General features: G+C 41.9%; 1 protein-coding gene across 1 annotated transcript in view; it reads right to left on the minus strand.

The window, feature by feature from the left end:
• SULT4A1 (sulfotransferase family 4A member 1) overlaps positions 1–21,485 on the minus strand; it is a 45,275-nt gene extending 23,790 nt beyond the window's left edge. The window contains 3 exon segments of the mRNA XM_067558984.1: positions 21,030–21,231; positions 21,233–21,418; positions 21,420–21,485. Of these exon segments, the coding sequence (XP_067415085.1) occupies positions 21,030–21,231; positions 21,233–21,418; positions 21,420–21,485 (454 nt within the window).
• Between the last annotated feature and the right edge of the window lie 6,507 nt (positions 21,486–27,992).

Consider the following 27,992-nt stretch of genomic DNA (forward strand, 5'->3'; position numbering starts at 1 on the left):
TGTTCTGTGTTGGTGTGGTTGTTTATGGTTTTTCTTTTTAAACAGAGTTAAAAAAAAGGGGCAATTGCCACAATAAAAATATATATATTTTAAAAGAAAAACTTCCTTACATTTTTAGAAATTTTTAAAAAACAAAATCTAAATGATGGAATTAAACAAAGTTGATAGCGCACCTTTAAATACTTTTAGTGTCGAATTTATGGTTTAATCTGCAGTGTGTACAGATGTATGAGGAGAATCTTCCGATTTAGGGGGAGTTAGAGTAATAATTTGCTGGAGTACCAGAAAGTAACAGCGGAGGCTGGGATTTTCAAAGGAGACTAAGGAAATTAGTTGCATAGGTCCCATTGAATTTCAATTTCCTTTGACAATCCCAGTCTATAGGAAAATTCAGCTAGATCTTTTGGTAAAAAGGGGCCAGATCCTTTGGTACGGGCAAGGAATGAGATTTTTTTAGAACGGAGGAAGTGGGCTGGAGGCAGGGAAACAATTGCAAAGCTCACCTTTGCACTACCTAGTTCTGAACCCCTGCTGCATGCAGGGCCAATCCCCAGACATAATTTAGGGCAACTTGAGTGTTACTCACATCCTTCCTGAGGTGCAATTGAAGGAAAGAGGCAGTTAATTGCAAAGCTAACAAGCATGCACAACAGAGCTTTCCTTAGGTGCAACTGGATGGACCTTTTGCATCTGTTGGGTTATACAACATCTTTTCCCTGTAGTATTTTTTGTGTTTCACTCATGATGTTGCACAGAAAGTAGATAGTGACAGAGGGAAATAGGTTCTTAGCCTTTGAGAATGAGACACTAGATGCACCAGACATTAGTACCCACGCCATCCATCTAGCTGCTGACTGAAAACCAGCATTACAGCCTGGAGGAGGACTGTCAGCCCTCTCAGCTGCAAGATCATATGCCAAGATAGACTCACACTGCATTTATATTTATTCAACACCAGTTAAATCAAAGTTAACAGAGTCAGCCGACATCTGGGGTACTACAGTGACCTGTATTCTTTAAATGGTCCCCCTGACCAGCTTTCTTTAGTGTCAACCTACATTCCAAGGAGGAAAGATGCCAATAAAATGTTAAAATTGTTTCTCAAACCATCTGAAAACATAATGTTTTCTGGGGAAGATGGGGGTGGGGTTAGGGGAGGCAGGCCAGAGCCAGGAACGGTGACTGGAACCTATGTTCCTCTCCTGCCTACAGCACAGTGAGGTACAAAATAATCCACAATCATGGCAGTTTTAAAATTTGGCAGTTGGGCTGTATTCTCCCTACTGGTTGTTGCTATGGGTCATGGGGCTTCAGAGCCCAAGCCTGAACATCTACACTGCAATTTTAGCGCTGCAGCCCCAGCCCCATGAGCCCAAGTCAGCTGACCCAAACCAGCCACAGCTCCGTCCCTGGTCTTTTATTGCAGTGTAGATGTACAGAGACCAGGAATCTACAAGAATCCCTAGCCAGGGATTCCCAAGGCAAGCACGAGAAAGAAGTTACTCACCTATCCGTGATCCTCCCAGGGCCAACACCCCAGAAATAACAACACAGCTAGCTTACAGTCATGTTGCCACTGGCTCATAGTGTGTATTCTGTGTGAACTACTCCAGAGGAAGTAACAGAACACTGATAGGTAGTTAGTGATGCTTCAAGCATGTGTTATGCCAGGCACCGCTGATCACAGCTGCCTGTAGGTTTTGGATACCAGGTGAGGAATAAAAACACGCCCACACCAGTTAGGTACACTTATCTTTAATCATGGCTTATGCTCCAAACAGCAGAGGGAGACTTTAACAAGCGCCTCTGCGAAGCAGGCTGCAGGGGATCAGTGCCACGCAATCCAAGTGGATTCATGGCTGAGTCTCGTTGCACAGTTTGCATTTCAAGCTTTTGTATGCAGCATAACATATCAGCTCTAAGGTACTGCTAGCATTGGCAAATTTACAGCACCTGACCTTGCTTCCTAACTTTCCTCCTTTTTTGGCACCAAAAACAAATTCACACAGGATTGCAAAACCTGTTTACCAAGCTGAGCAGTGCCTCTTATCAAATTGGTTCTGACCAGGCCCATCAAGCCCCTATTTCTATCTAACGCGTCAGAAATATCTTCTGCGGCCTACAGCATGCTCAATGCTACTTCCGTTTTTTTTAAAGATAGAATTTAATCTGTGTAAGAAGGTGAAAATATATTTTAAAGCAGCTGTTCCCTGACTCCTCCCACTGTTCACAAGCCTATCCCCCTTTTTTCCATTTGGCCATCTGACTCCATACATTTTTTATGGAGAGGAAAAATATCAGCTGTAAAGGGAGGAATATCCTATGAAATCTTCTATCCTCCCCCGTGACCAAGGGTAGCTTTTTCCAGAACTCTGTTTCCCCGCAAGTCATATAATAGGGGACAAGCAGGCAGCCCATTGATCTGAGCCACTTGATATGTTCCTTTCTTAACCCCGTTTTTGAAATTGTTATGGAAAGATATAATAAAGCTAGGCATATTTTTTCTAGGGATTCATAATGTTAACATTAGCATTAACATTTCCATTGCAGCCCATTAGTCTCGCCTCTATTGATCCATCAATGCTTGGTCAAATTTCAGCTAATACAATACAATGGTACCATTAAGACTCATATTTTTTATAGCTTCAGTAAATGTAAGTGCTTATTAAAATGAGGGTTGTTAAAGCTACTATAGACTGACTGAGCAAATGCTGTAAACAGATTCTCTGCATAGTTCTGTTAATTACTTGCACGATGATTTTCCATTTCCTCCCAAATGATCTTCAGTGTGCAATGCAGGTTAGGAATGTTGGATTTCTTTTTAAATTACAATAAATGGGAGGAACCAGCTGATTTTTCCACTGGAACTAAATAATAATAATTAGTTAATACTTAGGACTAAATTCTCTTCAGAGCCACACAATATTCTGCTCCCCGCACGTCCTTGGAATTACCACTGAAATCAATGGGAGTTTGCCTGAGAAGGACAGAGGTAACACTGCATAAGGGCTTAAGAATCTGGTCCTGTGTGTTTAATAATTTGGGTTTCTAACAATAAAATGAAACTGTACTGGATGCCATATTACCCTATTTCTTCTATGATTCACCTACTTGGGACCCATGCTTCACATTTGGATTTGAATGGGAGTTTGCCTGAGTAAGAACCAAGGCCCACACTTTTAAAAATGATTAGTGATTTTAACCTCAATTTTAGAGTGTTCAATGTAAGACACATTAGAGGGCCTGATTTTAAGCAAGTGCTGAGCACTTGCCCTCTGAAAACCAGGTCCATTTAAAGTGACATAACTTAAGCACTTAAAAATTGAGACGCAAAATCTTTAGTCACTTAAAAAAATTCAGGACTTATAGTTTTGCCCAGGAAGTCTGTGGCACAGCCAGAAATTGAAACCATATCATCTGCAGCCAAGTCTAGTTTCTTAACTATAAAACTAACTTTAAAGCGTAAGATAAATGCTTCATTTACAGATACAAGGTGGATGAGGTAATATCTTTTATTGGACCAACTTCTGTTGGTGAAAGGGTCAAGATTTCAAGCTTCCATTGAGCTCTTCTTCAGGTCGGGGAAAGGTACTCAGAGTGTCACAGCTAAATACAAGGTATAACAGATTGGTAAGTGTGAGGAGTCAACACAAGTTGCAAGAGACCATTCAAGGTGAAATGAGGATTTAACATGTCTTCTTCAGTCATTGAACAAAGGAGAGTTAGTGGATTACAGACTGAGGTAATGAGCCATAAATCCAGTGTCTTCATTTTTAGTGTCTAGCAAAGTTATGAATTTATGATCCCAGGATCATCTTTGAAGGTGTTATATAGGTTTCTTTGAGGATGAGGCCAGAAGTCAGATATGGAGTGATCATTTTGTGAAAAGTGTTTGCCCACAGGTGATATGGTGTTTTTGTCTTTTATTGCTTTTCTGTGTGAGTTCACTTGAGAGTATAGTGATTGTCTCATTTCACCCACATAGTTGTTATTGGGGCATTTAGTGCACTGGATGAGGTATAGCACATGTTGTGAGAGGCACGTGTAGGACCCATGTATCTTGACAGGTGTGTTGTGGGAGGTATTGATCATCTAGCAGTGGAGATATGTCTGCAGGGTTTGCATCTGTTGTTATGACAGAGTCTGTTGCCACTTGGAGTTGGTGTGTCTTGGTCTGTGGGGCACTTGCTTCTGATTAGCCTGCCAAGGTTGTAGAGTTGTTTGAAGGCCAGAAGAGGAAGTTTGGGAGATTTCTTTCAGAATGTGTTGCCCAGGGAGTATGGATTGTAATTGTTTAATGATACCCTGTATGGGCTCCAGTGTGGGGTGGCAGGTGATAAGTAGGGGGGTGTGGTCAGTGGTTTCTTTGTTTGTTTTTTCTGTGCTGAAGCAGGTTCTCTTGGGGTATTTCAGTGGCCATTTCATGATGCGATCTTCTTCACTGGGGGAGTGTCCTTGTTTGGTGCAGGCAGTTTTAAGTGTGTTAAATGATCAATTTAAATTGCGTTTTCAGTTCTTTTACTTTCATTAAAAAAAAAAAAAAAAGCCAATCGGCCAGATTCTGATTTCCAGTGGAGGTACCCCAGATTTACCTCAGTGTAACTGAGGGCTTGTGTACTTGGAGACTGAGTGCAAGCAAGGCAGTAAATGTACGTCGCCCTAGCCTGCTGCACAGTAAACCACCATGTGGACCCTGCTACTGCGCACTGACATTCAGCAATGTGCTTTAACATACTGCTGTTTGAATAGAGCAAAATGCACTGCAGAACTGTTAGTGTGTGACCAGTCAATGCACAGCAGGCTAGTGCAGTGGTTCTCAATGAGGGGTACAAGTACCCCTGCGGGGTACGCGAAGGTCTTCAGGGGGTACATCAGCTCATCTAGATATGTGCCTGGTTTTACAACAGGCTACATAAAAAGCACTAGCGAAGTCAGTACAAACCAAAATGTCACACAGACCATGACTTGTTTATACTGCCCTATATACTATACACTGAAATGTAAGTACAATAGTTATATTCCAATTGATTTATTTTATAATTATACGGGGAAAAGAAGAAAGTAAGTCATGTTTCTGTAATAGTGCACTGTGACACTTTTATATTTTTATGTCTGATTTTGTAAGCAAGTAGTTTTTAAATGAGGTGAAACTTGGGGGTACGCATGACAAATCAGACTCCTGAAAGGGGTAAATTAGTCTGGAAAGGTTGAAAGCCACTGGGCTAATGTACTATAGATTTACATCTCAGATTGCCTTTCACTAAAACTCCATGTAAACAAGCCCTGAGAGAATTGGTCTCGGTATGTCTTATTTTGCTGCTTTTTGATTGTTTCACCATGAACTGCAAACAGCAATCTATTAAAACAACCGACTGGAATCCCTTTTGGCTAGTGATCTGTTTCCTGACTGACATGAAACTGTCATCGTACAGAGCTATTTACATACAAGTATTACTCTTATAATTATTATTTTCTTATAATATCATATCCTACAGAAATATTTCAATAAATTGGTTACAATTCCAATGACATTTTCAGCTAATGTATTAAGACTATTTTGAAAAGTCTTTAATGTTCTAAAGGCCTGAACCTTTATTCTCCTTTGTTTTAGCACTGCATGCAATTTCCATAGCAGAGAATGGAGAAGCATGTGTCGCACTAAACCAAAGTGCATCACAGGTAAGAGGCTGGCTGAAAAGGCTTCCCAGTTTCATACAGCAATGCAGTAGTAGTGCTGAGTATAACACAGAGTAACAGAGGAAGATCAGCAAAGAGCACCCATCCACACCTGAGTTTTGTGCACACAAGGAACACTAAGGGTTAGATCTTCTGCTCTGTTGATTTTAAACTCTGCAAAGTGGCTGGCATTATTCCCTGATTATCTGTCCCAAGCCCTGAGGCAGGTGAAAGCAGCAGCTGCTCTAACCTGTATCAGCAGGCAACAGTCTACAAGCTATAATCCTCTGACTGAGGGTAGCTGGAACACAGTGTGTTTCAGCCACACCTCTTGCATAACCATTCCCCGCCTCTGCATACCCTCTTTACTAGGCATTACGGGAAGCGTGGCAGAACCTACCTGCAGTTTTGCCAACCAGAAGCATTCAAAAACATAACCCAGCCCCCCCCCACCCCCTGTTCCCCCCCCCCCCCCCCCCCGCAAAAAATCATAAGATTGCTTTAAAATTATGAGATTTAAAAAACAAGACATTTTGGTTTCTTTTAATTTGGCTTCTGAGTTATGAGCCTCTGGGGTTTTCATTTTCAAGCTTTTCACCACAACCATGAGGGCTAGAAAATTACTTTTTGAAAATGAAAGAAGAGATTCTCACATAATTCCGACTCCCAGAGCTTTAAGAATAAATGTCATATATCACAAGACTTGTGAGAGTTGGCAACACTGCATAGGAGCCCCAGCTGTGGACTTCCCCAATGACAGAAAATCCCCCACTGGGGAGATGTGGGTGATCCTCGCTTCTTTTTTGTTGCTGGAGAGAATTTGCCCCTGGGACCACACTCTTTAGTACTGTACAGCAATTAGATACCAAGGTGAATAGTATTTTAGAAATTAATGAAAGGAAGAAAATATCACAGATTAAACTGTTTGACAGGTCAATGTGGCCCAGGTACCACCACAGCAAATAAAAGGATAGAAAATCATTTTCTAGACAAGTCACTCAGTCCGGATTAATCAGTCGAGAAGGTGGTTGTCTAATACTGTTTTTATACATTTTTTTTACCTGGTCCACACCAAATGGGAAATCCATATTAACCCATGTTCAAAGAAACCATTTTCCAACAGCGTCCTCACATGGGTAAAAGTCCAGTGTGAATGGAGCCAAAGATATAGTCAAGTAAGGAGGACGTTAGGAAATATGAACAGCATCATGACTACTTCCTCTAGGCATTTAAATATCAATAGGTCGCTCAGGTTTTCAGGTGTATAGCTAACTGGGACTCAAAGAGGGACAAAATATTGTAGGGTACTTATCCCCTTCAGTCTCTCCTATCTAAATGTTATACTCTACCATGGTGTAGGTGCACATAAGACCTATGATGTCAAAATAACAAGGAAAAATGTACAGTATAAGGACTCTGAAAAGAAGAAGAACAATATGTGCCAGGTACATGACAACAATAATTAGATGAGAAAAAACTCAAACTTGTTTTGCTGCTTACAAAATAATTTCAGGAAATAATTAAATCCCTTTCTGCTATTTCCACACCTACACAGAGCTGACTGTGTCCATAGGTAACTTAGTCCTTCCAACTATTACTTGCTTATCCAGCCTTCCCTCCAGGGCTCCCCTTTGGTGAATATTACCTCTGTGGCTTTGCATGAATCAGAGATATCACCTCACATTAGAACCCTGGAGACAAGCAGTCACGATGAGGGGAAGATTAACAGAACAGTAAGAAGCTGGCGGGGGGAATATATTCTTTATACACTATTCAGGGCAGTCTGTCTTCCTATGTGTTTGAAAAACACCTGGAATATTCTGGGCATACAAAATAACAGTAATAATCCCAGCCAGTGTTTACACCTATGGCAGGATCTATAGATCCTCAACTCCCCTAGAGCACTCTTAGAGAGGTGCAGGCCCTTACACAACCGTCATCAGCTGTGTCCTACCTCCAACTGTCTCCAGCAGTCTCAGTCCCATTCTCATTCTAGAGCCTATTTTTAAAAGATGCCAGTATTGCATCCTGGTGCATTACCTTAGCAGCACCTAAATGTCCTCTCTAAAATGTCCTTGGTCTATAGTTCTTAATCCTCCCAGTGTCTAACTCCCCTGCATTTTCAGAAAGGTGACACAACATTGTGTGGAGGGCAATGATGCAGAAAAAAATCTTGTTCCAATGCCAAATTTTTCAAAATTCCTCTTTAGGACTCCATTGCTTTAAATTAATTAGCAATATTTAGTTATCTTCAGCACCACTGATTTCAGGGGGGTGAAATCATTGTCATTATCCTGGTGTACAGAGAGCCTTACTGTAGCGCCTTAACCCACGGCCTCACAGTGTGTGCTGGAACTGACAAGCAGGAGATCAGAAGGCAGGAAATGTTACCGCATCCAATGTAGAAGCCTGTGTTGAGGCAGTTCTCACAGCCTTTGCTACAAAATCAGTCATTTCCCATGTGCTAGGCATGGCTGGAAGTAGGCTCCTCAGTTCTGAAAGTGCTCTCTTGGCATTCAAATTTGTACAGCTTTCTTTTGTAGTCAGAAGGGAATTTCCATGCCCCTATTTGAAATCCCTTCAGGAAAGTCATCAGCAAAAACCTACCCACATTAGTGTGTATTTGCATATATTTTTGAGGATGAATAGCAGGAAGCCAGTGCGCCCACCGTACCATGTAAACGCGCTGCAGGCAAGAGCCATAAGTGCAAAAATAAGAAATAAGAACCTCAGTGTTTTAAACATTTAACAAATGTTGCTCACCCTCTGGACATGACATTATTTCAGAATCATCTAGGAATAAGGATGCTACTTATTAATCATACCTGGACAAAATGGTAAAACATTTTTGTATCAAACTGTATTTTTTTTGCAGAAAAAGTGATGATCATATGCCACAAGAGTTGCCCTAAGTGATATCAGTGTTTGCAAGATACCTGAGCCCCTACTCATGTTGAAAATGTTTTCATTCATTTAAAATTGCAGCCTGGGGCAGCCTACAGTGTTTCTATAGTTGTGCTTCTAAATTAGGTGAGAACGTAGCCCTAATGTAATAAAATGAGCACAGAATACATGGCAAGCTGATTGCATTATGTCTTTTTGTGAGTGTGTGTGTGATTGTGTGTGTGATTTCTGCAACAAAACCGTTTGCTCTGAGTTCTATATTCCTTATAATTAGAAGGCAATAATAATTCAATAGACATGCTGAAGGGAACCTCATTAAGGTAAATTTGAGCACTGTATACACAGAATGGACAATCTCAGTGGTATATTACAGCTGCTTTGTGCCACTCTGGCAACACAAAGCAGCAGTAAACCTGGCTTTTAACTGGCTGGTTAACCGGGGTTCATGGCTGCTTTGCATCACCAGTGCACCGCAAAGCGGCCAGAGCACTGCATGTATATATAGCTAATATGTATATACTGAACTTGATTCTGATCTCACCTGTTTCAAAATGGTATCTTTTCATAGGCTTTCATAGGATTTACTACTCATTTACACCAGTGTAGCTAAGAGCTGAATCAGGACTATTGTGTACTGATCTAATTACATTATATATTATCCAGAACCCTTGGCCTTATGTTTTGCCATGTCATTTGCTGCCCATTTCTCCCATTGGTTATGGGGATAGCTACAGGGTTTGGAATTTGCTCCTATTTTCTAAATAATAAGTAGATTTTGGTGTGACTGGTAAAATCTCTAATCAGTTAGCTACTCAATTACATTCCTAACAGTTCCCTTCACTGTCCCTCTTTACCCTTTACCTTCTCCCAGTTACTGCCCCACTCCTTCCTAGCTAACTCCTCGTCCTCACACCTTCATCTTACAGTGTTGCTTCTTTCTTGACACTTCCTAATGCTACTTTTGCTCCCCTCGTAAGATCTGTGTGGGACCCGTGGATTTCCTCAGCCCATAATAATCCTACAAGACTGACATATCTACAAGACTGGTATGCTTCCCCAGCCTTACTGGCTAGTGTACACACATATACACACTCTCCAGTGAAACACTTCACAGTCATTGACTCCACAATAGAAAGTGTATGAATTTTACAGGCTATCTAAATTATTTTATTTTATTTGCCTGTCAACCTAAGAGAGGCTGTAAAGGACTTTTGCATACTAATGAACTCTTGATTACTTACATTTATTCAGTACCTTCTCACAGTGCCATCAACTCTAATACCCAAACTCTGTGGCTGTTCTAAAATGTATAGAAAATTCAAACAGGGCTTAAATTGACAGAGAACATAAGAAGTTTGCATTTTAATTTTTTTGCTGGCTGTTCCCACCCAGTGAAAGAGAACAGTTTATTAATTATCAGTATTTTTATTACTTGCATTGCATTAGACTCCCTGACAAATCTAGGGCTCAATTTTGCTAGAGGCTGTACATATACAGTGTACAGGACAGTCCTTAGCCCAAAGAATTTATCATCTACATAGACAAGACAAAGTGTGGGTGAAAGGAAGTATAATTATCTCCACTTTACAGCTGGGCAAGTGAGGCACAGAGAGATTAAATGACTTGGCCAAGGTCACACTGGAGGTCTATGTTGCCTAGGTAGAAAGACAACTCATGTCTCCCGTGTCCGAATCCAGTGCTTTAACCACAAGACGAATCTTCCTCTTGTGTATGCAGAACTGTTCTTTGAAGTGTCAAGTTTGACAGCACTTCTGAGGCAACTTATATGGCATAACACTAGAGGTAGTGTTTTGCTTCATGCGACATGTATGTGAGGCAGTACTGAAGTAGTTAACAAGAGAAAGAGCATTTTAACAGACAACTGCATAATGAGAATACTGAGTTGTGGTTACTCAATCCCTTTTACTTCATCTTTAAAGCACTTGACCTCCTTTAATTTATTTCTTTAATGAGGCAGATGAGCAACAAATTGAGAGCAGTGATCAGCCACTGGTTTAGGACTGACAATACATTTTTTAAAATTCTTTAGTCTTCAAAGCCATTGCAGTTTGGTCAATACCAAATGTTGCACATGTACAGGATGTCCATAAAAATCCTTATGACCTTTTTAATGGGGGAAACATTTTTCCTGAGCCTGTTTATTGGATTTTGTCTACATCTTTCTTAACAGGTAATCCATTATTCTACAGTTCCTGGGTTACCCAAGTGAAACCTGCTAGGTAGTAGAAGAACTTTCCTTCTTTTGGACCATCTGTTCTCTCCCTCTCTTGTCACATTTCTTTGCTGGTTTAACGAGATGCCCTAAAGAGAGGGAGTGTTATACTGAGACCAAGAACATTGCTTCTTCATCTACTGTAGGTAGCAGAGCTTCCTGCTTGACCCTGATCTTATTCCCATTGAAATCAAGGGCAAAATTCCCAATGTCTTCAATTATTATTATTAGTTTTTATTATTTATTGGTATTGTGGTAGTGCCTAGAAGCCCCAGTCATACACCAGGACCCCCTTGTGCTAGAACAGACCAAAAAGACAGTCCCTGCCCCAAAAAGCTTTCAACTGCAGGCTCATCATGGCTCTGATCCTGCAAAGAGCCATTACAGGGAAGGCCTGGTTTCATCCTTATAGTCCTGGCCTGGAGCATGCTCAGTGGCTCCATGGGAGATGGTACATGCCCAGTCAAGGCACAGGTCAGAGCTGTGAGGGGATGCAGCACGCTCAGTTTCTCCATGGGGGTGGTGCAAGTGCAAGCTGCTCAGCACCAGGAGCTGTGAGAGGTTTCAGCAGGCTCCGTGGAATGAGGACAAAATCTTGGGAGATTTTAGCTGTTAAGCAATACTGAGTCTCTGCTGAGCATGTGAGGAATGCAGTGCTTAATTTGTGCGAGGGCTGAGCTCCGGCACCTCTAGGCTTGGCAGTTCCTAGCCCTGACACCTCTGGGCTTGCTGCATTAGTTATTAATGTAAACAAAATTGCTGGAGCCCAGGCACTTCTTTCATTACAAATTAAGCACCGGTGGGAATGCCATTTTCAAAGTCTTATGACTTGGCCAAACCTGGGTGTATTTTTATGGGAATGGCAAAAACTTTGACATAAAGGGCCAGCCCCCAGCTAAATTTTAAAGACCCAGCTCCAAAATATGGGAAGGTCAGAGTTTTCCAAAGGAAAAGTCACCAGACTTTTTTTAACGTTAAAAAAAAAAAGTATTTTTCCCTAGCTTCCTTCTCAGAAACAACTGAATTATTTTGGCGGAAGTTATTTATTTATTTAATCAACCTGCAGAGGCAAACACCTCACCTGGAAAATTTCAGCCCAGATGATTAAAGTTTGGCAAAGTAATAAGCAGCTCAAAACAGGGTCTTATAAATGGGAAGTGTCAAGGAACCTTAATGATAGCAGTGCTACCAGCCCAGCCTATAATAGGGCTAGATTGTCTCTAAGCCTAGGTTTCTGTGCAGGGGCAAAAATTGTGGTTGTGAAGGAAATCTTAAAAACATGAACCCTAAAACCTCAAAAACCAGAAGGCAAATAAAAAGAACCCTACATTTATTACTTTTGAAAAAGTCCTGGGGAAGAGAACAGGAAATTATAAATGTCTGATCATAGCAGAAATGGGCTCATTATCTGGCTATAGAGTCAGAGCAGTACAAGAAATAGTTGTTGGAAAAAAATACCAGGTGACTGTCACTCTCATCACTGCAGAGACAATGGCAAGTCAAGAGCAGGGCCTAAAGCAAACAGGTGAGACAGCTGCACTCCAAGTCTGTCTTTCTGACCACACGTCTGATTTGAACTGGACTAATTAACGTGACCAGAACTAGACCCGCTACTGACATCACCAGGAAAAAACATAGCAGTCGACTGCAGCCTTCAGCTGACTCATCCCACTTTTTGTTTGTCTGACACAGCTCCTGGCATGCGAACCAGCCAGCTTTGTGTATGCTGCCCAGCAGCCTTTCAGCCTGACTCTCCTCTCATTTATGTCTGTGGAAATCAGGGCTGTCAGTATACCACAGTATACACTATACCAGTGTAAAGCTGGTGTACATGAGAAAAGAATCATCCCATTGTGTTCAAGCTTATCAATCACTCATGTCACGCAAAGGCTGCTGGCATGTACTAGCCAATTAGGCAGCAAGCCAGGAGGCAGAGCCAAAGTGCAACTTACCAAGCAGCAACCAGGAGAATGCCTATGAGCACATAAGGAAGAGAAATCATACTGATCCACTCAGACTGGAATAATAATACCTAATACTTTTTAGCTACTGTAAAAAAGACTATAGCTGCGTAATTGCAGGTGATGTTTTAGCTGGTGAGTTAGGGTGTGTATAGACCACAGAACCCATGGAAGATAGGTCCTGTGCAACTATGCACTGTTACTTATGCAATTATTATTGTTTAATATTGTTTAATATTGTTTAATATTTATATATTAGCACCCAGAGGCTCCCAAAAACCCCTGTTGTGTTAAGTGCTACAGGAACACATGGTCCCTATCCTGAAGAGCTTATGATTTGAGAAGACATATGAAGCACAGGGCAGAGGGATACAAACAAACACAATTTTTACTGGCCATGTGAAGCAAGGTCTTACGCTGAACTCAACGGCCTTTCTCCATTTGTCTGTAACATGGTAACTTTTGAACACTGTATCCGATCGACCCCAGAATTTCAGAGAAGGAATGGAGGGCCCAGAGAGGCTATGCCATGAGTGGGAGGGGCAGAATGGGGGCTATGGAAGGGATGGAGGAGCCCCACAGAGCCCCTGGCATGTGGCAGAGGTGAGAACGGGGGACACACACAATCCTTGGCACGAGGAAGAGAGTGGGAAGATTGCAGGGAGTCCCTGAAACGGAGGGAATGGAAGGGTGGCACCTGGAAGTTAAGGGGGAGAAAGGAGGAATCCAAAAAGTTCATGGTATGTGCAGTGCACTTATCCCACAGAAGCAACAAAGTGTGGGACCTTCTTGTATATATTTGTAGACTTTTGTTTTTTGATATTTGTAAATAAACTAAGTGGTAACTAACCCACCTGTCCCTTCACTGGTTGATTTCTTAAAGATACCATGCCAGAGACAACAAGACAGGATTTGAAGGAGGAATGCATAGTGAATTTTCAGGTCAGTTCAAGAAGGGCTTTGCTGTGTGTAAGTGTCCTGTCCTGTCCTGTCCGTGTTTATTTAAACAGAGGGCCTAGGGCCAACCTTCATGTTCCTGGGGAATAATCGTAACTGTGTGGCCAAAGGATTCCAGTGCTGGAGGAAAAAAACCCTCAAGACGGTAATAATACAGCTTCAGCTAGTATAAGATGATGCAAGAAGTACTTGATAGTAACAGCACCTGCCACTGGCATTTGACACAACAAAACAATGCAGACAAGTAGGAGTTTGCATGGACCACTTGGGCAGTGACTTGATGCTGATATTTGCCCAATGCTGACATTTTCCCAGACAGTACTCTACCTAATTATTTGGCAGAATAGCCAAGGTGGGAAGACAGCTTCATTATTTACTTGAATAGTTCTGCTTTCTTAAGTTACCAATTTTGCAAAGTGAAGAAAAAAAAGCATTAATTTATAGGCTTTGAACCAAGAATGTAAAATACACATTCATTCGCAGCAGGAGCATCGATAAGGGCATGGTATATCAGCTTTAAAGTCAGGCAAATAGAGATCTAATGCCCTTAGGGTGTACAGCTGACTAGCATGATAGGAGCAGAGCATCTGGGTGACTAAATTAGTGAGCTGTACCATACTTCAGGGACTGGTTGAATCACTGGTTTAACTCCACTGAAGTCAATGCTGTTTAAACAGAGATGGATATGGCCCTAGGCATAGTGTCTGGAGAAATATCTTACAAGAATCCCTTTATTAATTTTGTAATAAAGTTTATTAAATGTATAGATAGGAATTTTATTTTTTTGAGAAGGGCACATAAGAGTAAGCTGTATGAGTGAATATATCACAACGAGTTTTGACAAGCTGTAGTATAACAATTCTACAGAGTATTACATACCTTATCTCATCTGCAAGGCAATCTGCTGTGCATGTTCCAGTTATTTAATCATATACAGAATGGTATTCCATTTTATATTCACAACCAGTGCAAAACATAATGGGTCACATTCCTCCTCGGTGTATCTCCACAGAAGTGAATGGAGTTACAGCAGGGAAGAAGTTAGTGACCCTCTTTCTTTAATAAAGGTAGAAAGACAGATTGCAAGATGCCTAACTAGCGTTAATGTTGCAGAGGTAACATATAATTTCCTTCTAATTACATGAAGAATATTTCTTTTGGGTTGCATGCCTGAGTTTTTCCAAGATCAGGAATTCCCAAACTTTAAGTCCTTTATTGGAGGCAGATGTTAAGAATAATTAGGGATATAAAGAGTAATTTATTTAGGCTGCCAACAGCAGCAATCACATTAAAGTAGGATTTTTTTCTAAGTTTATTACATTACTCCCAGCAGGGCCATTGACATATTAAATTTTCCACTACGTTACAGCCTCTTTATCTTGGGTCACTCCCATTATATGTACCCACTGCCAAACATTCTCACCATCACAGGTTCAGTATTGTATTGTCCAGACTGTGTAGTTTGAAATAGCCTCTCTACAGGTTAAATAATTTTTTGGTCTACCATTATGCATATTTATGCAGTACCCCCATAAAAAGTATGGATTTGTAGCCATTTGTTTATTTTCTTGGCCAAATCAACAGCCATACAAGGAACAACTAGGACAGATCCTGCTGTCATTTGATTGCAGTGTGAGGCTGTGAAAGTACAACAGCTAGAAGCACTGACCTCTGTCACTTGACTAATGGAGTTGTTATTTATTTTCTCTTTTGAGATCTGACCAAACAATAAAAACCTATTTTCACAATAAATAAATGGATAAATACATAACATTTTGGAAAAAAGATTGAAAATGACACTAAATTTTTCATTAAAAATTTTGACACGGTTGATATTTTGTGTGATATTTCATTTTTTTAAAAGGCCACACTTTTTATTTAAAAAGTCTCCATTTGAAAAAGTCTGACTAGCTGTAGTTACCGGTGAGGTCCAATGTTATCAGTGCTTTTTATTGCAAGAAGGAAGACAGTACTGTGGACAGGAACTCAGACGATCTGGGTTCTATCCCCCGCTCTGCTTCTGGGAGACTTGGACAAGTCACTTTTTCCTGGATTCAAATATTCCAAGGCTAGACCTCGTCATAACACAGGCCACAGAACTTCCCCCAAAATAATTCCCTGGGCGGATTTTTTAGAAAAAGATCCAGTCTTCAATTAAAAGCTGTCCGAGATGGAGAATCCACCATGGCTCTTGGTAAATTGTTCCGGTAGTTCATTACTCTCATTGTTAAAAATGTCTGCCTTATTTCCAGTCTGAATTTGTAGAGCTTCAACTTCCAGCCATTTGGATTGTGTTATACCTTTCTCTGCTAGACTAAAGAGCCTATAATTAAATATTTGTTCCCCATGTAGGTATTTATAGACTCTAATCAAGTCTCCCTTTAACCTTCTCTTTGCTAAGCTAAATAGATTGAGCTCATTGAATCTATCACTATAATGCATGTTTTTAATTCTTTAATCATTTGTGTTGCTCTTCTCTGAACCCTCTCCAGTTTGTCTGCTTCTTTTTTGAATTGTGGATACCAGAACTAGATACAGTATCCCTTTAGCGGTCACATGAGTGACAAAAACAGAGGTAAAATAACCTCATGACTCCTACTCAAGATTTCCCTGTTTATGCATCCAAGGATTTCATTAGCCCTTTTGGCCACAGTGTCAACTGGGAGCTCATGTTCAGATGATTATTCACCAGCACCCCTCAAATCTTTTTCAGAATCACTGCTTCCCTGTGCAGGGTCTCCCATTGTGTAAGTATGGCCTATGTTCTTTGTTCCTAGCTGTATACATTTACATTTAGCCATATTAACACACACTTTGTTTGCTTGTACTCAGTTTACCAAGTCATCCGGATTGCTCTGAATCAATGACATGTCCTCTTCATTATTTACCACTCACCCAATTTTTGTGGTATCTGCAAACTTTATCAGTGGTGATTTTATGTTTTCTTCCAGTCATTAATACAAATGTTAAATAGCCTAGGGCCAAGAATTGATCCCTACTATACTCTAATAGCAACACCCCCATTTGATGATGATTCACCATTTCCAGATATATTTTGAGACCTACCAGCTAACCAGCTTTTAATTGATTTAACGCAGGGTTCTCAAACTGGGGGTCAGGACCCCTAAAGGGGTTGTAAGGTTATCATCGGTGAGTCATGAGCCATTAGCCCCTGTGCATGCTGGGGCTGTGCTGTCAGCCCCACGCATGGCTGACAGCAATAGCTCTTCAGAGCTGAGTGGCCGGAGAGCAGCAGCTGCTGGCCAGATGCCCAGCTCTGAAGGCAGCGCTGCCCACAGCAGCAGCACAGAAGTAAGGGTGGCATAGCATGGGGGGGTCATCACTTTTGGAGGGGGGGCCGTGGTCACAGCCTGAAATATTTTCAAAGGGGGTCCCATCAAAAAAAGTTTGAGAATCCCTGATTTAATGTGTGCCATGTTAATTTTATAATTTTCTAGGTTCTGAATCATGTGACACCAAGTCAAATGCCTTAGAGAAGTGTAAGTATATTACACCAACACTATTACCTTTATCAACCAAACTTGTAATCTCATCAGAAAAAGATACCAAGTTAGTTTGACAGGATCTACTTTCCATTAATCCACGTTGATTTGCATTAATTACATTACCCTCCTTCAGTTCTTTATTAATCGAGTCGTGTATCAGTCACTCCATTATCTTTCCCGGGATCGATGTCAGTCTGACAGGCTTATAATTACCTGGGTCATCCCGTTTACTCTTTTTAAATATTGGCACAACATTAGCTTTCTTCCAGTCTTCTAGAACTTCTCCGGTGCTCCAAGACTTATTGAAAATCAACATTAATGGTTCAGTGAGCTCCTCAGCCACCTCATTTAAACTCTTGGATGCAAGTTAGCCAGAGCTGCTAATTTTAAAATGTCTAACTTTAGTAGCTGCTGTTTAATATCCTCCTGAGAGGCCATTAGTAGAATTAAAAGAATGTACTCATCATATGATATGACGCCATCATCTGTTTTTCCCCAAATACAGAACAGAAATATTTCTTGAACACTTCTGCCTTTCCTGCATTATAAACAGAAATTCTACCGTTTCCATCTAGTAATGGACCAATGCCATTGTTATGATTCTTTTTGTTCCTAATGTACTATAGAAGCTCCTTTTTATTGTCCTTAACTCTGCTGGCCATACATTTCTCTGTGTCCCTTTACTTCCCTTACCAATATTCTACAATTCCTAGCTTCTGATTTATATTCATTACTATCAACTTCCTCTTTCTTCCATTTGTATATATATTATTTTTTATAGCTACCTTCACTTCCCTGCTAAACCTTCTTCCTCAGTTGTGGGTTTATGGCTTTTGGGCATCTAGTAAAGTGTTCTAAAACAATTCCCAATTATCATTCACATTTCTCTGATTATTTCTTCCTCCTAGCTGACTTGGCTCGTAATTGTTTTTAGCTTTGTGAAATTGGCCATTTTAAAGTATCAAGTGTATATATTACTAGTCTGGATTTTATTTTGTTTGCACATTATGAATGTGATAAAATCATGATCACATGAACTTAAGTTACCATTAATTTTTAGTTCTGTGATCATTCCCCTTTCTCTCTCAAGATGAGGTCTAATATAGAATTCCCCCATACTGGACACAACACGTTTTGAGTTATAAAATTGCCATTTATAATATTTAGAAATTCCAATGATGTTTTAGTAATGGCAGTATGAGACCTCCAGCATATGTTACTCAAATTGGCCATGATCATGTAGGTTTTTTCCCTAAACCATATAGATAGATATATAAGGAGCCAGTTATCCTATTCCCTAGTGCAACTTGGAGGTCTGTAGCAGACTCCAACTAACACCCCTTCTAATGCTTTATCTGTTAAGACATTGATTCCTAAGCATTCAAGATCATTGTCTTCAGAGTTATCAGAGACTGGAAACAGGTAATGCCACTGTTGACATAGGGTGCCACTCTTCCTCCCCTTTTGCCCACTCAGTGCTTCCTATATAGGTTATAACCACTGATTTTAACATTCCAATCATGGGGATCATCCCACCAGATTTCAGTTACATCAACTAGATCAAATTTATACTTATAAATGAGAAATTCCAACTCCTTCACCCCTCTGTGCCTCAGTTTCCCAATGTGTAAAATGGGGATAATGATACTAATCTCATTTGTAAAGTGCTTTGAGATCTGCAGATGAAAAGTACTGTCTAAGAGCTAGGCATTATTATTACAATGTGTATATATATAGTACCTAGCACAATAGGGCCCATATCTTACTGGGGCCTCTGTGCATCTATAATGCTACTACTTCTAATAATAATAATGAAATAGTGAGTTGGGTGACTATTCATAACTACTTATGATTCAGTGATTATAAGGTTATGGGAACTGTTGCCTCTTGACATGTTACATTGTTCTGATGTGCATTATAGGGAGACACAAGGTAGTAAGGCGTGTTTTATGGCTCACCAATATGAACCAATATAGGGTTCTCTAATGAACTGTTTTAGATTCAGGAACAGTAACACAACAGAAAACTGAAACCTTAAAGAGCTGAAATAATTACATACAGCTTTTAGTGCTTTCTGCATCTCAGATTTTTAGAGAGTGTTTAAAAAAGCAATAAAGATATAGCTATCTGGCTCTAATCCTAGCATTTTTGATCCACCGGACTGTCTAGTCTGCAGATGTCTGCCAAGCATTGGCCAGAATCATTAACAGCATCATTATTAGTTATGTATAAAGAAACAGCTGCTGCAATAAACACTTAAAACTCCAGTGGACAATAACAGAATCTTTCATTATGGAAGACTGTGCACTTTTACACTGGGACATCAAGAGAAACTGGAGAAGCACATAACACTTTCATAAAATATACAGTCAAATGAAAGGAGTTGGTAAGTAATTCTTTTGCTCATGATGTAAAACAAAATGATTTTGACATTGTACTGACAGAGCTAACATCTATTATCTCAATACTTTGAATTTTTCAGAAAGAGATCATCTTATTATCAGGGGAAAAGTCATTCACTGATGTGTTTTTTTAAAAAAGAGTCCATCCATCTCTGTTTGTTTTCAGTTTTATCAGGTGGGTGATGAAGCTACCATATTGTCTGCATCTTTGGTGGCAGCACTGTATCCATATTAATTCAGTCTAAGCGCTTGTTTGGAAATGGAGAGAATAATTAATAAAATAATATAGTTTTAAAAATATAGATGCTACACTAATGACATCAAACTGTTCAAGGACATGTTTACTGCAGAAACACAAACTTATATTATTAATAGTGGGCATTTCTTATTATTCTATTTAAACGATTCAGCTCTAAGCACATGTCCTCACTGAATACTCTGGCTTTCCTTTTCCTTAGTGACATAATAAGGGTAGTGGTGGAGTGCTGTCACTACATCTGCTTCAACATAGATTGCCTTTATATATTTATTTGGGGCCAGATTATGACATACTTACTCTCACTGACTAATACCTTCCTTCTTCAGCTGTCCAGCTGGAGTCAATGGAGTAAGATGCTCCAAAATGAGAGTAGCTGCAACGGCACCCTTTATTTTTATGCAGGCAAAAATCCTTAGGAAAGGGACGTATATTCCCCACTCACCCCGCCCAACCCCATATTAAAGTGCCCTGGCCCCAAAGCTCCCCCTTAACTTCAATGGGTATTGATGGCTGTCAATGTCGTTTCAAGGGAGGGCACACCAACATCCCAGTAGCAAATTTATTGCTTTCCAGAGCGCTTTCAGGCTCCTAGAGTACAAAAGGCCCTATCCAAAACGAATTTTTTTAATCTAATAAGAAGACGGAGCTCTAGTGCCATTGTTAAAATCATTCCCTTTCGGAGGCCGTGTATATCATTTCGTTTTTGCTACCTAAGTTTGCACAACACTTTGACAATGCAAAATTCAATGTAAGTCACACATCTATGTGTGCTCATGTGTGCCTATGTTCTGCGATCCACCAGCTAAGGTGAGCTAGGGAGGCAACCCGACCTAAAATCGCATGGAGGTTGTTCCGTTTGCTATCCAAAGTGCAGCACAGACATTGCTACATGTACTATGACTGTACAGGCAACTCCATCATCTCAGGCTGCGTTGTCCCGTATGTTGCCCAGTTAAAGGAGCCATGGGGACTACAGAGAGCCTGGAACTTGTTCCAAACCCCCAAGCCCTTGAGGCTCCCCTGGAAAAGAGACAACCCCCTCCCCAGCACACCCACCCCCCAAGAGGCAGCCAGGGCCGGGGAGGGGAGGAAAACGCTGCGGGCAGCAGCTCGGAGAGAATAAATCTGTACCTGATTTGGGATAGGTGACGATCCAGACATCGCTGTCCCTCACCGGGAAATTGGCGATCTCCTCCATCTTCCCCCGGCAGAAGGGAGGGAGCCGCACTCCATTGTATTCAAAGTATTTGCTCTCAAACTCTCCAGGGGTGCTGGGGGTCTCGGCTTCGCTCTCCGCCATCCTCCTTCCTGCCAGGGGCGGGCCAGGTGGGCAAAAGGCCCCGGGGAGGGCACAGCCTAGAGATCGGGGGCGGGGGAAGCAGGCTGGGCGAGCAGCCCCCACGAGGCGGGCTGGGGCTGCACGGAGCCGGGGAGGCTATTAGCGCCGAGTCCCCGCGCCAGGCAAGGCGGGCTGGGGAGCGGAGCGAATGGGCTCCGGCGCCGGTGATGTAATGCGGCGCGCTCCGCCGGGCCGGCGGCGGCAGGATGCAGCAGCAGCAGCCGCTCAGCTCTCAGCGGCGGCAGCATAGCTCCAGCCCTCTACTGCTTAACCCACCCGGTGCCGGGCCGCTCCCGCCGTGTGGCGCCAGCCCCCCGCCCCCACAGCAGGGAGGTGGGGGGCCCTGGGCTGCCCCGAGTTGCCAGGGCAGGGCGGGAAGAAGGGGTTAGTCATTTGTCTCCAGTCCCCCCAACATCAGCCCATGGGTTGCAGAGGGCACCCTCAACCCTTTCCAGTTATACACCATCCCCTGCAGAAGCCAGAGGAGCGGCCCCTTCAGTGGAGGGTGACCCCAAGATGGAGGATGATCCCAGAGCAAGTGGGAAAAATCGGGACAGGGAGAAGGGGGGCAATGGGCGCTATGTGAGACACAGCCCCGAATAGTGGGACTGTCCCTATAAAATCAGGACATCTGGTCACCCCACCAAGCTGTCACTGGGGGAGTTTAAGACTGACCCTGTGTATTCACAGTCAGTCTTTCATCCTGCTTCCTCATTCACCCCCACACACATTGGGAGCCACCTCTGTGTGTTTGTGGGATGAGTTAAATGTGTCCTTCGCAGCATTGCAAGGGCACTTGGCAAAGCAGTGTGATGAAATGAGGGCTCTGAGTCAGCAGGTTATGACAATAAGTTATCAGGCAGCTGTGACCCCTGCAACATCTCTCAGGCCACAAAAGTTATTTTGGGCAGGGTGGCCATTCTGCAGACAGTGCTTGTGGGAGGGTGGATCAAGTGCATCAGTACTGAACCTAGCCTAGGAACTCATGGATAGGTGACAGCCCAAACTCTAGTTGACAGGCCCATTGTTTGGATGCTGGAAGTGTCCAAAGGCAAAATCTCCTGGAGGCCTGGTCAAAACTGGAGAAATGTGTAGTAATAACACCTGTTTGGATGCCCCAGCATTGACAAAAAACAAAAATACAGATTAACAAAATTAGAGTGTGTGGCTCATTCTAGACAGTTGAAGGCTAAAAGTGTTAATGGAGCTGAAGACAGCAATATAATGTTACAATCAGACTTAGAAAAAAGCCTCACAACTACATGTAATTCTTCAAAAGGCCAGATACAGAACAAAGGTCTACAGCAGCAAAATGTCTAGAAAAGCAAGGAAGGAGAGAAACCTATAAAAGAGACTTGACATGGCTATCCCTTCACAATGTTAATGAAATACATCTTTCCATCTCCCAATACACGCACAACTGAGACCCAAAATACAGAAGTATAGAGGAGGAAGCTCAAAATGAGGGATTAATTTCTTGAGGATGTATATGTTTAGCTACAGCCACATGTTCATAGCAGAATTTATAAAGTCAATAATTTACTATAATGAATGTGTGATAACACCAGCTCAGTTGATTTTTATTGTATTGTTGATGGCATTGTGATGGTAGCACGAGATCAGGTTGCCATTTTTCTTGGCACAGTACAAATATGTAGTACATGGCAATCCATATCCCAGAGATCTTATAAATTAACTGGTATATGGGTTAGAAATAAATTTGAGTCAAACAATGAAGGACAGTCCTTCTAATCAGCACAGTTGAAAAGCAGGGTAGCAACAGCATATTAAAAGCTTTATTACCTTTACTGTATTTAAAATTTTTCTATAAGATGCCCTGCCATTCCCTGTGGCTGATGTATAAAATAAACACAAACACAATGATACTCAGATTTTATCTTTCAGAACTACCCTTTTGAAGGGGAATAATGCTGTTGTTTAGGAGACCGCACAGACTCTCCTAACTGTGGTCAAATTATTAATATTATGCCTAATGCGCCAACTGAGGTTGAGCCCTATTGTGCTAGGCTCAGTACAAACACAAAGTAAGAGACAATCTCTGTCCCAAAGCTTGCAATCTAAATAGATGAGACAGAAAATATTATTATCCCCATTTTACAGATGGGGAGTGAAGTGATTTACCCCAAGTCATCCACTGGTAAAGCAAAGAATAGAACCCAGGTTTCCTGAGTTATAGTCCATTGCTCCAGCCACTAGGCCACACTACTCCAAAGAGAAGTTACACTAAAAACTTAAAACCTGCCAATCAATATCTTCTGATTGTTTCAAACTGGTTTCGCTGTAACCCTTAACAAATACTATCACATACTACAATAATTGCCCCACACACTACAACTATGGCCCATTTTTAAATGAAACTTGTTATTTGTTATTCAAAATAGTTAAAAAATGAAATTTTATGTGGGTGGAATGCAATAGGAAATGTGCTGTTTGTTAATGCAAACTGCAACCACTGGAGAAAATTTACATTATGGTTAGCTCAGTTATGCAAGGCATGGCGTGCACTCTTGTTTGAAAGAAACATAATTGCATAATTCTAGGGGAAATTACAAGTACAAGGCTGTGATTCAGACCTTTTCAGTTCCCCATTTTACAGATAGGGAACTGAGGCAGAGAGGGACAAAGGCCAGATCTACACTACAGAGTTATGTTGACTTAAGTTAGGTTGACCATCATAAGCCACTTTACTTACAACAGTTTTACACGTCCACAAAATGCTCCTTGTGTCGGCAGAGCACGTCCATAGTCGTCGTTCTTGCATCAACAGAAAGAGTTTGTGGGTAGTTCGTGGATAGTTATCCCACTGTGCAACTTGCCACCTCTGCTGTTGGGAGCTCTGGGAACAGATCACAGTGCAACATGAGGGTGTGCTGGCCATCCTCTGATGCAATTCTTTCCGTCCCATCATTCCATGGTTTTCTGACTTCATTTTACACCATTTTTCAACAGCCCTTGTAAATGAAACACACACCATCTCTGCCTGACAGCATGGATCCTGAACTGCTGACCAGTCTGGTGATGAGCATTATGAACATGATAGGCTTCTAGTCCTGCAGTATTTCATGAGCTGCGAAATAGAGACTGAATTGGTGATTCCTGCCCTGCTGTCTGCCTAGAAACAAACAATTCAGGATTGCTGCTGGCATTCACGGAACAGCAGCACACGGTGGACCATCAGTACTGGGCTCAGGAAACAAGCAGTGAGTGGTAGAATCACATTGTGATGCACGTATGGGATGATGAGCAGTGGCTGCAGAACTTTCAGATGCGCAAATCCACCTTCCTGGAACTGTGTGTGGAGCTCACCCCAGCACTGCGGAGCAAGATCACCAAAATGAGAGCTGTTCTCACTGTAGAAAAACAAGTGGTGATCACTGTGTGGAAGCTGGCAACTCCAGACTGCTACTGGTCAGTCGCGAATCAGTTTGGAGTTCAAAAGTCCACTGTGGGGGTTGCAGTGATGCAAGTGTGCAGGGCCATCACATCCTGCCATGGAGGACTGTGACTCTCAGTAATGTGCAGGAAATAATTGATGGCTTTGAGGCAATGGGATTCCCTAACTGCAATGAGGTGACGGATGGAACGCATATCCCAGTTTTGGTCCCAGACCGTCTTGTGATGGAGTACATCAACCGAAAAGACTATTTTTCCATGGTCTTGCAGGTGCTGTCTGGGGCAGTTTCACTGACATCAATGCAGAGTGGTCAGGGAAAGTGCACGATGCACACATCTTTCAGAACACTGGACTGTATAGAAAGCTGCACGCTGGGATTTTCTTTCCAGATCAGAAGATTCCAATGGGGGATGTGGAAATGCCCATATCAATCCTTGGAGACCCCTACCTTTTGTTCATAAAGGGTTCATAAAGCCTTACACCGGGAACCTAGAGAGCAGCAAGGAGAGCTTCAACAACAGGCTCAGCGGATGCTGAATGACTGCTGAATGTGCCTTTGGCCGATTAAAAGGTTGCTGGCGCTGTCTTTTTGGCCAGTTAGACCTCAATGAGGAAAATATTTCAGTGGTCATTGTGGCCTGCTGTACCCTGCATAATATTTGTGGAGCAAAGGGGAAAATTTTCCCCAGAGGTGGACTGCTGAAGCTGATTGCTGGCTGCTGATTTTAAGCAACCAGATACCAGGGCAATTAGAGGGGCACAATGGGAGGCTATTTGAATCAGGAAGGCTTTGAAGGAGCATTTGGCAATGATTCCCAGTAATGTGTCTTTATGCAATGCTTTGGTCAAGCAATGTTTATTTGGCACCTTGAATGACCGCTGTAGTGCTTGCTTCCTGAGCATTAATTGTACTAAGCAAATATTACTACCTATAGTCACTGTGTTTGAAAATTAGCACTGACTGATGTGTGTATGACACATATAAAAACTCATTTTACTTCAAAGACTCAAGTTTAATAGCAGGACAAAAACCACATTTTTGTTTAAACAGGGGACATGACAATGAGGAACTGTCTTGTGGTTAGGGCTCTTACAGCTGTGTGTAACTACAGCTTTTGTTGTGAAGCCAGTCTCTAGCATGGAGTGCACGGGGTACTGCAAGGGACTGGGAACATGTAAGGAATGCAGCAGGGAAGTTTGGGGAGAGAAACAAGGCAGCTCTGCCAAGGAATTGTCAGCAGAGGATTTCAGAATACCTACAGGAAAGTTTCTAGAGATCTCTATGGAGGATTCCCAGGATATCCCAGTGTACATTAACAAACTTTTCCACTGGGCCTCACTGCACAGATGCACAAACACTATTGTTAATTTCTGTCCCTTATTTCTCTCTACCATATAACAAAATACATGAGAGCTCAATATTCTCTCACTGTTCAGTATCAAAACAAAATGAGCTCTTACTGGAGCTCCCCTCTCCTGCATCATGTGTGCCAGAGCCAGAGTCCTGGGACTGACTAGACCCCTCCGGAGTCAAAAAGAGGTCCTGACTTGCTGTGCCACTGCACGACCCTGTCGTATGTACCACATCATCCTCCAGCTCCACTTCCTCGTCCACCACTTCGTCCTTGAGGTTGAGTCTGCTGGCCACTGCCTCCAGTCCCCCTGAAATATCCATGGGGGTCTTGGTGGTGGAGGTGGGTACCTGCTGAGGATGGTATGCAGCTCCTTGCAGAAGTGACATGTCTTCGGCAGTGCACCAGAGCACTGGTTCACCTTCCTTGCCTTCTGGTCTGTCTGCCTCAGCTCCTTGATCTTAGCATAGCATTGCTGCGTGTCCCTTTCATGCCTCTTCTCCTGCATACCACTAGCAATCAGCCCATAGGTATCAAAGTTCCTACAGCTGGAGCAAAGCTGCAACTGCACAGCCTCCTCTCCACGTAGACTCAGCAGATTCAACAGCTCCAGTGTGCCCCACATGGAAGAGCGTCTGCTATGGAAAGCCAACATAGTCAGCTGGGAAATTGCTGTGTGAACTGTGTACACCGAGCAAACAGGAAAATGAATTTCAAAAATTCCTGGGCCTTTAAACGGGGTAGGGGTGCATACCTGTGTACCTTCTGGGCAGCGGAGTTCAAACTACTGACCAGAGTGGTCAAGATGAGTTTGTGGGACACCTCCTGGAGGCCAGTTAGAGCGACATAACCAAGCGCAGTGTCTACACTGACACTGTGTGGCTCTAACTACGTCGCAAAAAGCTCTATGCCGCTGTGGTTTTATTATGTCTGAAAGCAGAGGAGTTACATCGGTGGGAGGAGCATTTCAGTGTGTACACCTCCACTGTTTGGCTGATAAAACTGTGTAGTGTAGGCAAAGCCTAAATGACTTGCCCAAGTTCACACAGGAATTATGCAGCAGAGCCAGGAAATTAATCAAGATCTCCTGGTCCTACTCCAGTGCCTCAACTATAAGACTATCTTTCCTCTCTAATATTAGATATGTAAGGTCAAATGTGTCAGAATCTGGCTCTATTTAAGTTAAAGTTAAGTTAAATGTATGTTGCTAATTTATAGGGTCTTTTCCCATATCTCAAGTTTGGGAATTTTTCATTAACTTTTCTTTTTGGTTTTCTTTCTCTTTTGTAAACTACCAAGAAATACTTTTTCTGCTTAATCTCAGTTGATGTAGGCTTTGGCTCATAATCAAATAAATTACTGATAGGCTTTCTAAAAGAAATGGATCTCTGTCTTCTCTAGAGTTATTATCTGAGTAAGATAATTCTGATGGGACGAGCATATGTTAAGGACATGGGGAAATCTATGTTTTTCCTTCCATTGCAATGTTACGGAAGGATTGGTGAGAACTAAAAGAGCAAGCAACCCATGGTTACAAGGTGCCGTTTCCTGGTTGAATCATGTTGGCTGTGATGGGATAGCTGCAACATAACTATCACAGAGTGTGGAATGCATCTGTGTGGAATCTCATCTACCAGTATGTTATTTTATGCATTATGCTGCCTATGGTTGTCAACAGTTTGACATGTGAATCCTGTACTACCTGTGTTGTTCTTTTGCTATTGCTCTATCTACTTCTGTTCATTGAGTATACTACCACTGTGATGTGCTTCATGTGCACCTTTTGTGACCCTCAGAAGATGGTCCATGCTTTCCTTTCAGTTACATGAGTGCAACTCCATTGAGGTCAACGGGGTTGTGTTGATGGAACTGAAAGGAGAATTTGACCCAAAGAATGCAATGTAAAGTTCTTTCTCTACTTTTCTGCATGTGATCTTCATAATAGGCAAAATGTCTTAATCTCAACAGTAAGAGAAAAATATCCTTGT

Source organism: Emydura macquarii, unplaced genomic scaffold (genome assembly GCF_026122565.2).
Source record: "Emydura macquarii macquarii isolate MOO-44397 ecotype Brisbane River unplaced genomic scaffold, CSIRO-AGI_Emac_v2 contig_2205, whole genome shotgun sequence".
In the NCBI taxonomy this organism is placed as follows: Eukaryota; Metazoa; Chordata; order Testudines; family Chelidae; genus Emydura; species Emydura macquarii.